This window comes from Balaenoptera ricei, chromosome 2, assembly GCF_028023285.1.
Source record: "Balaenoptera ricei isolate mBalRic1 chromosome 2, mBalRic1.hap2, whole genome shotgun sequence".
In the NCBI taxonomy this organism is placed as follows: Eukaryota; Metazoa; Chordata; class Mammalia; order Artiodactyla; family Balaenopteridae; genus Balaenoptera; species Balaenoptera ricei.
Genome location: NC_082640.1, coordinates 39,106,941 through 39,122,613, shown reverse-complemented (window position 1 = coordinate 39,122,613; position 15,673 = coordinate 39,106,941). Strand labels below are relative to the sequence as shown.

The 15,673-nt window shown below is 51.2% G+C and overlaps 1 protein-coding gene across 1 annotated transcript in view; it reads left to right on the top strand.

Moving 5' to 3' along the window:
* ACAN (aggrecan) overlaps window positions 1–15,673 on the top strand; it is a 62,080-nt gene that overhangs the window by 32,220 nt on the left and 14,187 nt on the right. Inside the window, exons 6-12 of the mRNA XM_059915392.1 lie at window positions 1,512–1,805; window positions 2,822–3,226; window positions 5,075–5,249; window positions 5,748–5,875; window positions 6,974–7,267; window positions 9,052–9,267; window positions 12,136–15,279. Coding sequence (XP_059771375.1) covers window positions 1,512–1,805; window positions 2,822–3,226; window positions 5,075–5,249; window positions 5,748–5,875; window positions 6,974–7,267; window positions 9,052–9,267; window positions 12,136–15,279 — 4,656 coding nt within the window. The remainder of the gene's footprint in view (window positions 1–1,511; window positions 1,806–2,821; window positions 3,227–5,074; window positions 5,250–5,747; window positions 5,876–6,973; window positions 7,268–9,051; window positions 9,268–12,135; window positions 15,280–15,673) is intronic.

Below are 15,673 nucleotides of genomic sequence, written 5' to 3'. Positions count from 1 at the left end.
CTCTCCACTTTGGAGAGGGCCTCAGTGGCCCCAGGTACGTGCAAACTGGGCCATCACTGGGCCCAAGAATATTTATAGCTGGTCTCTCACCTGCGACTCTTCCTCCCAGCCAGGACCCCCGCTGCTTGACCAGCCCATCGCTGTCCCAAGCTCCACTGCACAATTAAAGCCCAGCTCAGCCTTGTCACCCTCACAAAGGACCCCCTCCCACCCAGGCCACTCCAGGGGGAGCCTATCAGAAATGTCATTCCCAGGAGAGCTGGCCTCCCAGCCACCCTCTCTCAGCTTTTGTGCTGCCAGCCCCCCAGCCCTATCCAGGCCACCCCAATGGGCTAGTTCTGGAGAGCACCAGGGGCAGCGAGAAGGAACCTATAGTCTTTCTCTGGTTTGTAAAGGGAGTTAAGTTTGGTCACAGTCAGAGCTGAGCAAGTTACCCAGGCAAGTGGATGGCACCCCTTCCCTCATCAGCACTCATTCACCCATTTTGGCATTGCAAACTCTGCACCTCCACCCCTACCCCAAGATCACGGCTGCACCCAGGCAGGAGAAGGGCTGACAACCTGGCCCACTGTGAGGCAGGGAACGTCCCCAGCTTCCTCACCACCGTGACCCCTTTCCTCATTCTCACCCCAGGGCCCAAGCCGGTAGATTAAGTAACGAATATTTGTGTTCCCACTTTGGGCTAATTAAAGACACTGATTAGGGCCAACCAGAGCTGCCACTGAGCAGGGACAACCAGAACAACCCCCGGCAGCGATGCCCACCACCCTATCCCTCCCTGCAGCACAACCTTGTTAGGTTTTCAAAAACAGTAAAAAAGAGCCCACAGGCCCCCACCATTGCCCTTATGGACACTTCGGGGCCTAGAGACCCCAATTTGGGAAACACTGCCATTAGGGTCAAAGTCTGATGCCTGCTTTTCCCATCAAAATTTGGAATTGTAAAAAGGATTGCTCTAGCGACTTCCCTGGTGGTCCAGTGGTTAAGACTCTGCACTCCAATGCAGGAGCTGTGGGTTCGATCCCTGGTCAGGGAACTAGATCCCACATGCCTTAAAAAAGATCCCACGTGCCGCAACTAAGACCTGGCGCAGCCAAATAAATAAATTTTTTTTAAAAAATCAGTTTAAAAAAAAACACAAAAAAGGATCGTTCCAGTGGGCAATGCTTGACTCATAGGAGAGATGCCCCGGTGGCAGGAAGTTCCATAGCAAAGTGTGGGGGGAAGATGCTTTCCGGCAGGAGTTTCCTCCCGGGCCTCACATTTGCTCTGCACTTTCCTCACTTCTTTGTCTTTTTGGCAGCTTCTTTATTGGTCCCTGTTTTAGGAAACTGACATCACCCCACCTAAAAGCCCATAGGAAGTGGAGGGCAGGATCTGAAATACAGACATGTGGGACGAGGGCTTTGAGAAGTTAGAGGCCAAACCCCGAGGAACCACATGGATCTCCCTGGGGACACGGGGCAGGCGTGGGAGGGAGCTCCTCACCCTGCCGGCTGTGTCTTTCGCAGGCGAGGTCTTTTATGCAACATCCCCGGAGAGGTTCACCTTCCAGGAGGCAGCCAATGAGTGCCGGCGGCTGGGCGCCCGGCTGGCCACCACGGGCCAGCTCTACCTGGCCTGGCAGAGTGGCATGGACATGTGCAGCGCCGGCTGGCTGGCCGACCGCAGCGTGCGCTACCCCATCTCCAAGGCCCGGCCCAACTGCGGGGGCAACCTCTTGGGCGTGAGGACCGTCTACCTGCACGCCAACCAGACGGGATACCCCGACCCCTCATCCCGCTACGACGCCATCTGCTACACAGGTGCGCTTGGGCTGGAGGCGGGAAGGGGGATCGTGCCACCGAAATTGGGGCCCAGAGGATGAGATCTTAGAGTGGGGGGCTGGTTTCTACCCCCTCCAAAGGGCCACTGGGTACCTGAACCCCTTGTCTTAGCACTCCCTATTTTCACGGGTTCCTAGGGGAGCTAAGGTAGAAGCACTGGAGGCTGCAGCGTACCCAGCCCTAAAACTAAAACTGAACTAAAACTTTTAAAAATGTTTTTATCTTATATTTTACACAGTCTAGGTTATACTTACAATTAAGTGCTAATTATTGAAGGGGAAAAAAAAAACAATGAATAATTTGGAGTTGAGTAAATTTTATGACAAAACCGGTGCTAGCACAACAGCATAGCTCATTTCATGTGTAACTTCCACAGCCTGATCTTACAGGAAGAGGGTTACTTGTGCAAAAATAATTAGGATTTCCCCCAAAACTTCTCTTAGCCTTTCAATATTCCTACCACCCTGTTTGAAGTTCTAGCATCCTCATGGTTTCTCTCTTTGTTAATTACTAAATGGCTTGTTTCTGCCGTTTGTTCATGACTGAGGCAGGCAGTTCTCTCATGGCACCTTCATCAACTTCATGAGCCCCTGCATCCTTGGGAAGATTTTTCCATTTCTCTTTGTAGCTGATTTACATTGTCCGGTTGGCTAGTTATAACATCAGATGGTCAACAGATACTCACAAGATAGGTAAGGAGACAACTGGCTGGCATTAATCAGGAAGGGATGTTGGAACAAGATGGCTTTACAAGCAGTGAGCTGATTGGTCAGTCTTGTGCTCTGGTGACAGCATTCTCTTGCAGTCTGGAAACCGTGGGCACCCCTATAATAAATACTCAAATCGTTGAGGACCCCTGCAATGGGCCTGGCCAGGTACCAGGCACACAGTAGGTGCTTTCCTTCCTTAGCAGAGGAGGAGACGATCTGCTACTCATGTCCCCCAAGCCAGCCCCAGGCTGAGCAATAATGCCTGTCTTTAACCCCCGGCCCCAGGTGAAGACTTTGTGGACATCCCAGAAGATTTCTTCGGGGTGGGTGGTGAGGAGGACATCACCATCCAGACGGTGACCTGGCCTGATGTGGAGCTGCCTTTGCCCCGAAACATCACCGAAGGTGAAGCCCGAGGCAGCGTGATCCTCACGGTGAAACCCGTCTTTGACATCACCCCTACCGCCCTGGAGCCCGAGGAGCCCTTCACTTCTGCCCCCGAAGTAGGGGCCACCGCCTTCTCTGAGGCCGAGAACAGGACTGAAGAGGCTACCTGGCCCTGGGCCTTTCCCGAGGAGTCCACATCTGGCCTGGGCGCTCCGACAGCCTTCACCAGCGAGGACCTCGTCGTGCAGGTGACCGCAGCCCCAGGTGCAACCGAGGTCCCTGGGCAGCCACGACTGCCAGGGGGTAAGTGCCCGCCCCCTCAGGGGCTGCATCGGGGGTAGGTGGAAAGGGCTTGGCCTGGGGGTCTTCTATACCTTTAGCTTAACCTGGGACCTGGGACAAGCCTCCCTCCTCTCAGACTTGACTCTCCTCATTTGTGAAACAAGGGGGATGGGCCAGACCAGTGATACCCACGCTCTTTTGTGTGTCTATGGCTCTTTTGCCACAAAGCATTTCCTTCCAATGAAATCATAGGTGGTATATACAGGTAGAGGTGAAGTGTGATGGAGAATGGGGGCTCTTTTTCCCAGGGGCCCTCCTAGCCCCATCACGCACTTCTGCAGAATAGAACCGCTTGAGATTGGCTGCACTGGGTGACCCCTGGGCCTCTCACAGCACTGACCCTCCAGGACAGGGGTCAGTAAACTGGCCCGTGGACCAAATCCAGCCCATCCTCTGTTTTTATATGGCCCATGAACTAAGAGTTAAGAACCTTTTTAAATACTTGCGGGGAAAAGTCAAAAGAAGAAGAATATTTTGTGACATATAATGAAAATTATATAAAATTCAAATTTTAATGTCCACAAATAAAGTTTGATTGGAACAAAACCACACCCATTTGGTAACATGTTGTCTGTGGCCATTTAGAGCTATCACGGTAGGATTAAGTAGTTGTGCAGAAACCATTTAGCCCACAAAGCCTAAAATGTGTTCTGTCTGGCCCTTTTCAGAAAACGTTTGCCACCCCAGTTCTGGGATGATGGTGTTTTAGGTGCTTAATAAGTGTCTGGATGATTGGGATGTCACATCACATAAAGCCCAGCTGGTCCGCAGACTCAAGTCTGTGATCAGGAAGGACGTATTGAGGTGGCCTCCTTAAGGACCTTGGTGGTGTCCCCTCCTGGAGGAGGGGCAAATGGACACTGCCATCCACCATCACACCCACGATGCCACCAAGTGAGATTTCAGCCTGAATTGCCCAGATTAATACAGTATGTTGAGAAGGAAGAATTGTTTGGAAGTTTTGGAGTAACACCAACAATAGCTGAGTCCCAGGGTTGGCCCAGGGCTGGAGAGACCCTCACTCTCTCCACGTGGCCACCACATGGGAAGGTGCCAATGGACACATGAACATCTAACCCAGAACAGGACAAGAACAGGGGCAGACTCAGATTGGGGATCCACAGCTGTGACATAAACTGGCCAGTCACCCAGGGGAGTGTCAAAAGCAAATGTGTGTCCAGCTGAATGCAATGCGGGAGGCAGAGTAAGTAGGGGCTCCAGGATAAGCTACGTGGACCCCAGACCCTTTGGGAATCTGGCAAAAGCTATGCGTTCACTCCCCAGAAATACACCCGGTGCACCCACACAAACTCTTGCAGCCACTTTCAGGAGGACCACCCACCCACTGAACCCTGGAACCTGGGCCAAGTGGAAGAAATGCAGTGGTTGATTTCTTCCTTATCCTTCTCTATATTTTCCAAATGCTCTGTAATGATTGTTTATTCTTTCCATAATAAGAGAAAATGCATTTGTTTTAAAGAGTAACGGGACAAATGAGCAGCCTAGGAGTGGGGAACCCAGAAAGGAGGGTTGGGAAGACTTACGGCAGAAGAGTCCTAGAAGGCTCTCTCAAGGAGGTGGCTTTCAGGAGTGGTTTGAACAAGCAGAGAGGACTAGCTTGACTAGGAATCAGATCGGGAGTAGGAAAGGAAGGAGGGGATGAAGGGAGGTCATTCCTCAAGGAGCCAGGGCTCCCTCCACACCTGCAGAGCCTTGAGAACCAAGCACCATGGTCACTGGCATTGTCGCACCTGGTCCGTGCCTTGAGCCTGAACTGTCTCTCTTTCTCTCCCTCTCCTCCCCACCCAGGAGTTGTGTTCCACTACCGCCCGGGCTCCTCCCGCTACTCACTGACCTTTGAGGAGGCCCAGCAGGCCTGCCTGAGCACCGGGGCCGTCATCGCCTCACCCAAACAGCTCCAGGCCGCCTATGAAGCAGGCTACGAGCAGTGTGACGCCGGCTGGCTGCAGGACCAGACCGTCAGGTGACAGACTAGCTGGGCTCCCCTCTTAACCCAAACCCAACCATGAGAGGTCGGGCTTGGGGAGCCAGAGCGGGCACCCACCACACTGCATGCCCATTAATTAGTGGTTTCTGGCTAATCCCTTAATTTCTCCCTCAGAATCAAGGCATATTCTGAGACAGTGGGGATGGACCTCAGGTGACATTAACTCCTTGGACATTTCCCCTGAAGAGACATAGAGAGTGCTCCTTGTCAAGCCCCGCAGTCCTCCCCAGCTTGGCCCTTCCATGCCGTGGGCTTTCTTCTGAAGCCAGGAATCCCCCAGGGGCCCCCAGACCCTTCCCCCAGCCACACAGGGAATGTGCTGCATGAGAGGTTCCTTCCTGGTTTGAATCCCACTGGACAGCAGAAGACACACCCTGCCCAAGTCCCCAAGTGACCTGCCGGCCACACTCTGAGGCCCTGCATCCCCAGCCCCCAGAACAGGCCTTCATCCGCCCCTCCCATCCTCCTCTGCAGATACCCCATTGTGAGCCCACGGACCCCGTGTGTGGGTGACAAGGACAGCAGCCCGGGGGTCCGGACCTATGGCGTGCGACCACCATCAGAAACCTACGATGTCTACTGCTACGTGGACAGACTCGATGGTACAGACCACGTTCTCACATTTCGGTCTCTAGACAGGCAGGGGGCTGACGGGGTGACACAGAGAAGAGGGAATTACCATCAACTTAATCCCATTCCCACCTGGGCGGGGAGCAGGGGAAGGATCCTGTTTAAGAAAGAAGGGCTTCCCAGCCGGTCTCTCAGGTCAGGCCCCTCCTCTCCCTCCCAGATGGTTCATGTGGATTCCCCAGCATTGCAGGGGAGCATTGGTTTCTTGTAAAAGCAATAAGTTCTATGGATAAATGAATTAATTTACTTACACCAAAAAGTATTATATATACCTTCTGCCTCATGGAGAATCCCAATGCCCATGAACAAATCAAAGGCTCTGAGAAGTCCTGCAGTAAAAACAATCTCTTTAACTCTGCTTAACCAAGCATCGCCCAAGCTTAGTTAAACACAGACCCTTTGTTTGGTCTTATTTCATTTCTTTTCATTTCAATTAAAATCACCAAATTACCGTTCCAGTGAACCCAATTTTGGAAATGCTCGTATTCAGGAAAGATCTCAACATTGCCACTCACTTGTTTTGGGAACTGGACAAGTTACTTAACCTCTCTAGGCCTCAGTTTCCTCATCTATAAAATGTGGCTGATTTATGCTTATGCCAGAGACTTTTTTGAGTATTAAATAAGACGTGCATGAAAAGTGTCTGGTATAAGCAGGTTTTCGGTAAATGTGAACTTCCTTCCCCCAAATCAGACAGAGACCCGGGTATTGTTCTGGGTATTGGGACCCCAACCCCCAACAGCGGCTACAGGCCCCGCCTCCTGCCCTCGATGAGCTCACAGGGTGGGGATGACAGTGGGGTGGGTGGGTTGGCAGGTCCACAGCATTCAGTGCTCAGTGATTAAGTGCTGTGGTTTAGGGGAGCACAGGGTGCCCAAGGGAGTTCTCTTAGCCAGAGGAGGGGGTGCCTAAGTGTGACTGGAGAATCCAGAAAGGAGGGAAGGAGGGAAGGTTCCTTCCACGGAGAGACACCAACTCGTCTTAGTTCAGCTGCCCTGCCCCTGGGTGAGCAGAGGCTGCTCTGGCCATGAGGGTGGAGGGTCACACCTGCCATCTGCCTCTGCCCCCAGGGGAGGTGTTCTTCGCCACACGTCTGGAGCAGTTCACCTTCCAGGAAGCACAGGAGTTCTGTGAATCCCAAAACGCCACACTGGCCACCACGGGCCAGCTCTATGCTGCCTGGAGCCAAGGCCTGGACAAGTGCTACGCTGGCTGGCTATCTGACGGCAGCCTCCGCTACCCCATCGTCACCCCAAGGCCTGCCTGCGGCGGGGACAAGCCAGGTGTGAGAACCGTCTATCTCTACCCCAACCAGACAGGCCTCCTGGACCCGCTGTCCCGGCACCACGCCTTCTGCTTCCGAGGTACATGCCTTCACCTCTCCTCCGGCACCCCTTCTGTCTGGGGTGGTGACTCCCCTGGCTCACCCCTCCTGACCTCCGTCCATCCATCACAGCAAAGAAGAAAAAGTCAGTTTTTTGGGGCAGGGGCAGCTCTGGAGGTAGCATGACCTTAGGCTTTGACCCCAAGGCAAGCACATCCTTCTAAAATGCTCCCAGAGACACATAGAGAGAAATGAGTAAGAACTTGGGCTCTAAGATCAGGCAGACCTGAATTTTAATCATGGCTCCGCTGCTTAGTAGCTGTGTGACCTTGTGCAAGTCACTTAACCTCTCTGTTCCTCTGCTTCATCTATAAAATAGTGATACAATAGTTCCTACCTCAAAGAGTTGCTGGAAGGATTAACAAGGGTAGTGCACACAGAATGCTTGGCATAGTGCCTAGGACATAGTAAATGCTCAATAAATGTTACCTTTATTATTATAAATAAATAACACATATATATACATATACTGTTTTAATTTGTACACCTTTGTCAAATTTTCACCTTCTAAATATTTCTGTGATGAGTTTAGTCAAATTATTCTTCTTCACCAAGCACCAAAAATTCACATTTTAAATTGACCCATGCTGGGTACTTGATGCCATGTTACCAGAGTTCTGAGAGTGACGTCATCAAACAACTCAGTGGGCATGGCCAGGGCATGGCCAAGGGCTTGCTGGGTTCTGATTGGATGAGTTCTCACAGGGTCCATGGGTCTAGATGCACTGCCTAGAATGTAGATTGTAGTAATGGCTTTTGCCATATTTTACATATTATGCATCAAAACTCAGTATATTTGTAACTGCCCGTGAATCTGTAATTATTTCAAAATAAAGTTAATTTAAAAAAAACCCTGAGTGCCCTAAAGTTTCCCAGACTTTCAGGTCCCCTTTTAAAACCTAATTCAAAGAAAGTTCAGTCCCACTCTGCCAGCCTAAGAAAGCCAATCCCCTCCCAGAGGATTTGATGAGGCTCTTACCCCAGTACCCTTCTCCCTGCTCTGGGAAGTAGAAGCCAAGCCAGTTAGCCTCCCAGTAAATTCCTCCCATGCATCTCCACCATCCATTCCCAACCCTCTGTAAACTCAGCCTCTTATATAACTGCCAAGAAGTTTGGCTTCCTTCCCAATCGAGCCCACTAAACCAGAACAATTACCCCCAGTCAATGAATCCTGCCTTCAGCCATCAGTGCCAGGATGGCTTCATGCATTTTAAATAGCACCTCCTGATTTTGATCCAGACACACTTGGAATATAATTTCTGTCCCCAAGAAAGGCAGCATCATTGCAGTACTTGAGAGCAGAGAGTCTGGCACCAGATACTTGGATCCAAAGACTAGATCTATCACTTAGAAGCCACTGACACTGGACAAGTCACTTAACTCTGTGCCTTAGTTTCCCTATCTGTAAATGAGATAATAGTATCTGTTTCACACGGCCATTGTGGGATAAAATGATTTTATATACATAGCACCTTTAAACAACGCCTGGCAGGTATAATAGATTCTGCAGAAGAGGTGCCCCAGACCACCCTGAAATAAAGTGCCGATGGTGTGTACATATCGATACAGCTGATGCAAAAGGCTCTTATTAATTGAGGACAAGAGCCATCCTACTGGACTGGGCAGGGCGGTGGGAGGCCGAGGACAAGTAAAGTTTGTGCACAGGCCTGGCCCACCTCAGAATCCCGTAGTTCCCCTCAAGAAGGGCCAGCCTGGGTCGGGTCACTGGTAAGAAGGAACCCTCACCACCCACATGCCCTTTAGGTGTCTCGGCGGCACCCTCTCCAGGAGAAGAGGAGGGTAGCGCACCCACAGAGCGCCCTGAGGTGGAAGACTGGATCGCTACTGAAGTGGGGCCCAGCGTGGCTGCGGTCCCTGTTGGGGAGGAGACGACTGCAATCCCAGAATTCACCACTGAGCCAGAAAACCGGACGGAATGGGAGCCCGCCTACACGCCAGCGGGCACTTCCCCACTGCCAGGTCTGTGTGGCTTGGGCTCCGGGGCACGTCCCGATGCATCACACGCCTGGCAGCCTAGGGTGTGCCCTGGGTGCGGGGAGGGCAGGGTTGTCTCTCCCTGGGACTTGTGCTCTGTTTCCCCAGCCCTTACACTAGCTAAGTGTGCTGCTGTGGGCAACTTCGGGAGAGAAAGGGCAGCTTTGTTCATTAAACACACCTCTTTCCCTCTCTCTCTGTCTCTGTCTTTCTCTCTCTCTCTCTGTCTCTCTCTCTCTGCACTGTCTTCCAGCTACACACCCCAAATGCCCAGCACTGTATCAGTCAGAAAGCTCTCACTCTGTGCTCCTGCATTTACACGCCTCCTCTCTAACCTCTTAAAAACTCTCTTGCAGGAGGAGCTCCAGTAGAGGGGAAAGGGCCTGGGAGGGGGTGGCTGTGGGCAGTCTGACTGTGACCTGTCTCCTTGCGCTGCTTCTCCTTCCGTGTCCCTCTTCTGGGCCAGGCGTCCCCAGTCAGAACTTGCTGAGCAACATCTGTTATGATTAAATCAGATGGGACTTGATGGGATGAAATCTGAAGACCCCAAACCCTATTGGAAAAAGCGTTTTGTAGCCATAAGGTTTGGGAAATCCTGGCTTACAGGAAGATACAGATTTCCCCCACTGCACACCTTATCAGAGCCTTGGATATGCTAATATGCTAATATGTAAGGCAGAGGGGGGCAATGTACTCAGTGTGTGCCAAATGAATCTGATCACAGGGTCTTTTTTTTTTTTCACGGAGCATTTTCTTTTTTAAAAAATTATTTATTTGTTTATTTATTTATTTATTTATTTTGGCTGCATTGGGTCTTCGTTGCTGCACATGGGCTTTCTCTAGTTGTGGCGAGCGGGGGCTGCTCTTCGTTGCAGTGTGTGGGCTTCTCAGGGCTTCTCATTGCGGTGGCTTCTCTTGTTGCAGAGCACGGGCTCTAGGTGCACGGGCTTCAGTAGTTGTGGCTCGTGGGCTCTAGAGCGCAGGCTCAGTTGTTGTGGAGCACGGGCTTAGTTGCTCTGCAGCAATGTGGGATCTTCCCAGACCAGGGCTCGAACCCATGTCCCCTACATTGGCAGGTAGATTCTTAACCACTGCACCACCAGGGAAGCCCCTTCACGGAGCATTTTTAACATGGCCCCCTTTGGGTAAGGCTGAATTAGAGCAGTGCACAGTAACCTGTGTGCACCTTTTAGAGTCAGCTCGCCCAGGCGTACATGCATTTGAAGAAAGGAATATATCAAGGCTTCCCAATAATTTATCCAGTCATTCAGTGCACACTTCCCAAGCAATTTGGCCACACCAAGTGCTCCTCTGGGTGCTGGAAATGCAAAACCAGAAGGTAAAGGTGCATCAGTGGAGCAGGTGGGATTCTAACCCCGAGACCTCACCCAACAGCCACACCTGCTTGAGGCGTTTTCCTCGACCTTCACCAGGACAAGAATAACCAAGTCCTCTTTGGCATGAGTATGTGGCTTGGCACAGGACTCGGGAAGCCACTAACGGGAGTTATCCATGGGAGGGGACTCCAGTGGCCCCATAGAAATGTTTTCCAATGTTTCTTCAGTTCCCCACCACCTCGCTGATTTGAGCCTTATCAGGGAACCATCTCTACTGCTATTAATTCTGTACCTTTTTCTTTAAATTGACTTCCTTTTGAAAAGAAAGGTAGATGTATTTCAAAGAGAAACATTGTATCATATCTGTAAGTGGCTATTTTTTGATATGTGCTGTGTGTGTGTATATATATATATATATATATATGTATATATATACATATATATATGTGTGTGTATATGTGTGTGTGTGTGTATATATATATATATATATATGTGTGTGTGTGTGTGTGGTTGGCCAAAAAGTTCATTCGGGTTTTTCCATAGCCTCTTACGGAAAAACGCAAACGAACTTTTGGGCAACCCAATACACGTATGTGTGTGTGTGTGTATATATCCATCTAAAATCGTCTTGCATGTCACCACTGCTATATCGAACTCCCCACCCCCCTCCAGGATTCTCCTTTAAGTGAGAGTAGGCTGTAAACCTGCCCACTGGGACCCAGTACCCTCTGTGCTCATGTTCTCTGCCTGGGAAGTTAGCCCAAAAATACATGCAAGGTATAATCCCAGCTAGTTATTTTTAAATGCCAAAGGAAACAAGACAGAAAGAAAATAATGTAACCATGATTATTTAGGATGGTGGGGTTTTCTTTTCTTTTTCTTTTCTTTTTTTTCTATATTTTCCAAATCCTCTGTAATAGGGCTCTCAGAATTGAAAATTTGATGTATTTTTGCAAACATCACCTGGCCCTCTCAGCCTCAGAGGGATGGGTTCCGATGAACAATTCCCACTTTCAAGGAGTATCAGCATGGTAGGGAGAGCTTATTAAAACACATAGTGCCATGTCCCGCCCCAGAATTCCTAAGTCAGTGGAGCTGGGGTAGGATCTGAGAATTCGCTTTTCTGTCAAGCTCCCAGGTGATGCTGGTGCTGATGGTCCGGAGACCACACTTTAAAAATCATGGTTTTAGATAAATGAGGTAATAATGTGGAAGTACCTGAAAGGTGACCTTGGCTGTCTTCAGTGGCAGCCAGTCCCCCACATTCTGTGACTAGTGTGAATGGCGACCCCTAGGGTCTCACAAAGCATAGCCTGAGGGTGGCGGGGAGTTTCCTGGTCCCCATCCTTCCCAAGAGGCTGTGCGAGGTTCCATTAGCAAATGCCTGGACACATCTCTGAGTTCTTGAGAGAAAAGTTTTACTGTGGAAGGAATGGAGTTCAGCTTCTCTGCATGAGCTTAAAATGGGGCAGAGTTACTAAATCCACACCTCATCTTTCTTCTTCCTTTCCTCCAGAGATCCCTCCTACGTGGCTTCCCACTAGCGCAGCAACAGAGGAGAGCACAGAAGGCCCTTCTGCAACGGAAGTGCCCTCAGCCTCGGAGGAGCCGTTGCCCTCAGAAAAGCCGTTGCCCTCAGAAGAACCATTCCCCTCAGAGGAGCCATTCCCCTCAGAGGAACCATCCACACTTACAGCTCCAGTGCCCAGCAGGACTGAGCTGCCAGGCTCTGGGGAGGTATCTGGGGTGCCTGAAGTCAGTGGTGACTTCACAGGCAGTGGAGAAATTTCAGGACACCTAGAGTCCAGTGGGCAGCCCTCAGGGGAAATTGCAAGTGGACTGCCTTCTGAAGACCTTGACTTCAGTGGGCTCACCTCTACAGTGGGCTCAGGCCTGCCTGTGGAAAGCGGACTGGCTTCAGGAGATGAAGATAGAATTACGTGGACCAGCACTCCTGAAGTTGACAGGTTGCCCTCTGGAGGTGAGGTCCCAGAGGGCTCTGTCTCTGGAGTAGGGGACCTCAGTGGACTGCCTTCTGGAGAAGGTCCAGAAGTCTCTGCCTCTGGAGTAGGGGACCTCAGTGGACTTCCTTCTGGAGAAGGTCCAGAAGTCTCTGCCTCTGGAGTAGGGGACCTCAGTGGACTTCCTTCTGGAGAAGGTCCAGAAGCCTCTGCCTCTGGAATAGAGGATCTCAGCAGACTTCCTTCTGGAGAAGGTCCAGAAGCCTCTGCCTCTGGAGTAGAGGACCTTAGTGGACTTCCTTCTGGAAGAGAGGGTCTAGAGACCTCTGCCTCTGGGATAGGGGACCTCAGTGGGCTTCCTTCTGGAGAAGGTCCAGAAGCCTCTGCCTCTGGAGTAGGGGACATCAGTGGACTTCCTTCTGGAGGAGAGGGTCTAGAGACCTCTGTCTCTGGAGTAGAGGACCTCAGTGGACTTCCTTCTGTAGGTGAGGATCATCTAGAGACCTCTGCTTCTGGAGTAGGGGACCTTAGTGGACTTCCTTCTGGAAGGGAAAGTCTGGAGATCTCTGCTTCTGGAGCTGAGGATCTTAGTGGGTTGACTTCTGGAAAAGAAGACTTGATTGGGTCAGCTTCTGGAGTCTTGGACCTTGGCAGAATACCTTCTGGAACTCTAGGAAGTGGGCAAGCTCCAGAAGCAAGTGGCCTTCCCTCTGGATTTAGTGGTGAGTATTCTGGGGTGGACCTTGGAAGTGGCCCATCTTCTGGCCTTCCTGACTTCAGTGGACTTCCATCTGGGTTCCCAACTGTCTCCCTAGTGGATACTACATTGGTGGAAGTGGTCACAGCCACCACTGCAGGCGAACTAGAAGGAAGGGGAACCATTGGCATCAGTGGTGCTGGAGAAACAACTGGGCTGCCCTTCAGTGAGTTGGACATTAGTGGAGGAGCAAGCGGACTCTCTTCAGGAGCTGAACTCAGTGGCCAGGCATCTGGGTCTCCTGACATCAGTGGGGAAACATCTGGACTCTTTGGTGTCAGTGGACAGCCATCAGGGTTTCCTGACATTAGTGGGGGAACATCTGGGCTTTTTGAAGTCAGTGGGCAGCCATCAGGGTTTTCTGGGGAAACATCTGGTGTGACTGAGCTTAGTGGACTGTCCTCCGGACAACCAGAAATCAGTGGAGAAGCTTCTGGAGTTCTTTCTGGCATTGGTCCACCATTTGGCATAACCGACCTGAGTGGAGAAACGTCCGGGATCCCTGATCTCAGTGGGCAGCCATCGGGGTTACCAGGGTTCAGTGGGACAACATCCGGAATCCCTGACCTGGTTTCCAGTGCCGTGAGTGGCAGTGGTGAATCTTCTGGCATTACATTCGTGGACACCAGTTTGGTTGAAGTGACCCCAACTACATTTAAAGAAGAAGAAGGTTTAGGGTCCGTGGAACTCAGTGGCCTCCCTTCAGGAGAGGCAGGCACATCTGGGATAGTGGATGTCAGTGGACTATCTTCTGGAGTAATTGACTCCAGTGGGTTTACACCCCAGCCTCCAGAATTCAGTGGCCTGCCAAGCAGAGTAGCTGAGGTCAGTGGCGAGTCCTCTGGAGCTGAGAGTGGGAGCAGCCTGCCCTCCGGAGAATATGACGGCCGTGGACTTCCATCTGGTTTCTCCACTGTCTCTCTTGTAGACAGAACTTTGGTGGAATCTGTAACCCAGGCTCCAACAGCCCAAGAAGCAGGAGAAGGGCCTTCGGGCATTTTGGAACTTAGTGGTGCCCCTTCTGGGGCACCAGACATGTCTGGAGACCATTCAGGACTTTTGGACCTAAGTGGACTTCAGTCTGGACTGGTAGAGCCCAGTGCAGAGCCATCCAGTACTCCATATTTTAGTGGGGACTTTTCTGGCACCACTGATGTAAGCGGAGAATCCTCTGCACCCACGAGCACCAGTGAGGAGGCCTCAGGACTTCCAGAAGTTACTTTAATCACTTCTGAGTTCGTGGAGGGTGTTACTGAACCAACTGTTTCCCAGGAACTGGGCCAAAGACCGCCTGTAACATACACCCCCCAGCGTTTTGAGTCCAGTGGAGAAGCCTCTGCCTCTGGTGATGCACCAAGGTTCCCCGGGTCTGGGGTAGAAGCATCATCAGTCCCAGAATCTAGCAGCGAGACGTCCGCCTATCCTGAGGCTGAGGTGGGAGCATCTGCTGCCCCCGAGGCCAGCGGAGGCACTTCCAAGTCCCCTGATCTGAGTGAAACCACCTCCGCCTTCCATGAAGCTGATCTGGAGGGAGCCTCAGGCCTGGGAGTGAGAGGTAGCACCTCAGCCTTTCAGGAAGGCCCCAGGGAGGGCTCGGCTGCCCCGGAAGTGAGTGGAGAGTCAACCACCACCTATGATGTGGGCACAGAGGCATCAGGTTCACCTTCGGCTACTCCCGTGGCTTCTGGAGACAGGACTGAAATCAGCAGAGACCTGTCTGGTCACACCTCGGGGTTGGATGTTGTCATCAGCACCACCATCCCTGAATCCAAGTGGACTCAGCAGACCCAGAGCCCTGCAGAGGTGCATCCAGAAATCGAGTCCTCAAGCCCCGTGCACTCAGGAGAAGAGACCCAAACAGCCGAAATACCCACCTCCCCAACTGATGCTTCCATCCCAACCTCTCCAGGAGGGACAGATGAATCAGAGGCAACCATGACAGGTATTGTTGGGATTATTTTCCTTTAAATGGGTTTGGGTAGTTCAGACTGTAGCCGTGTAGATTCAAGTTCTGAGCACAGATGAGCTACGCAGCCTCAAGCAAGTTTCTTAACCTCTCTGAGCGTCATCTGTAGAACGGGAATAGTACCAAGGAAGATTAAGCAAGATATAAATATGTAGAGAACAAGCGTCATACTTTGCACACAGGGCACATTTGTAGATGCATGATTATTATTGTTACAGTGGAGTTACATGACGCAAACATTTATATGTGAATTCAACTGTCTGTACTTGGCACGGGAAGCACTATTTAGATAGTGCTGGAAATTCTGCTCATGCCCCTTTCCCATGGAGTGAGTGTGAGATGAGAGAATGAATCTGCTGATGACATTTAT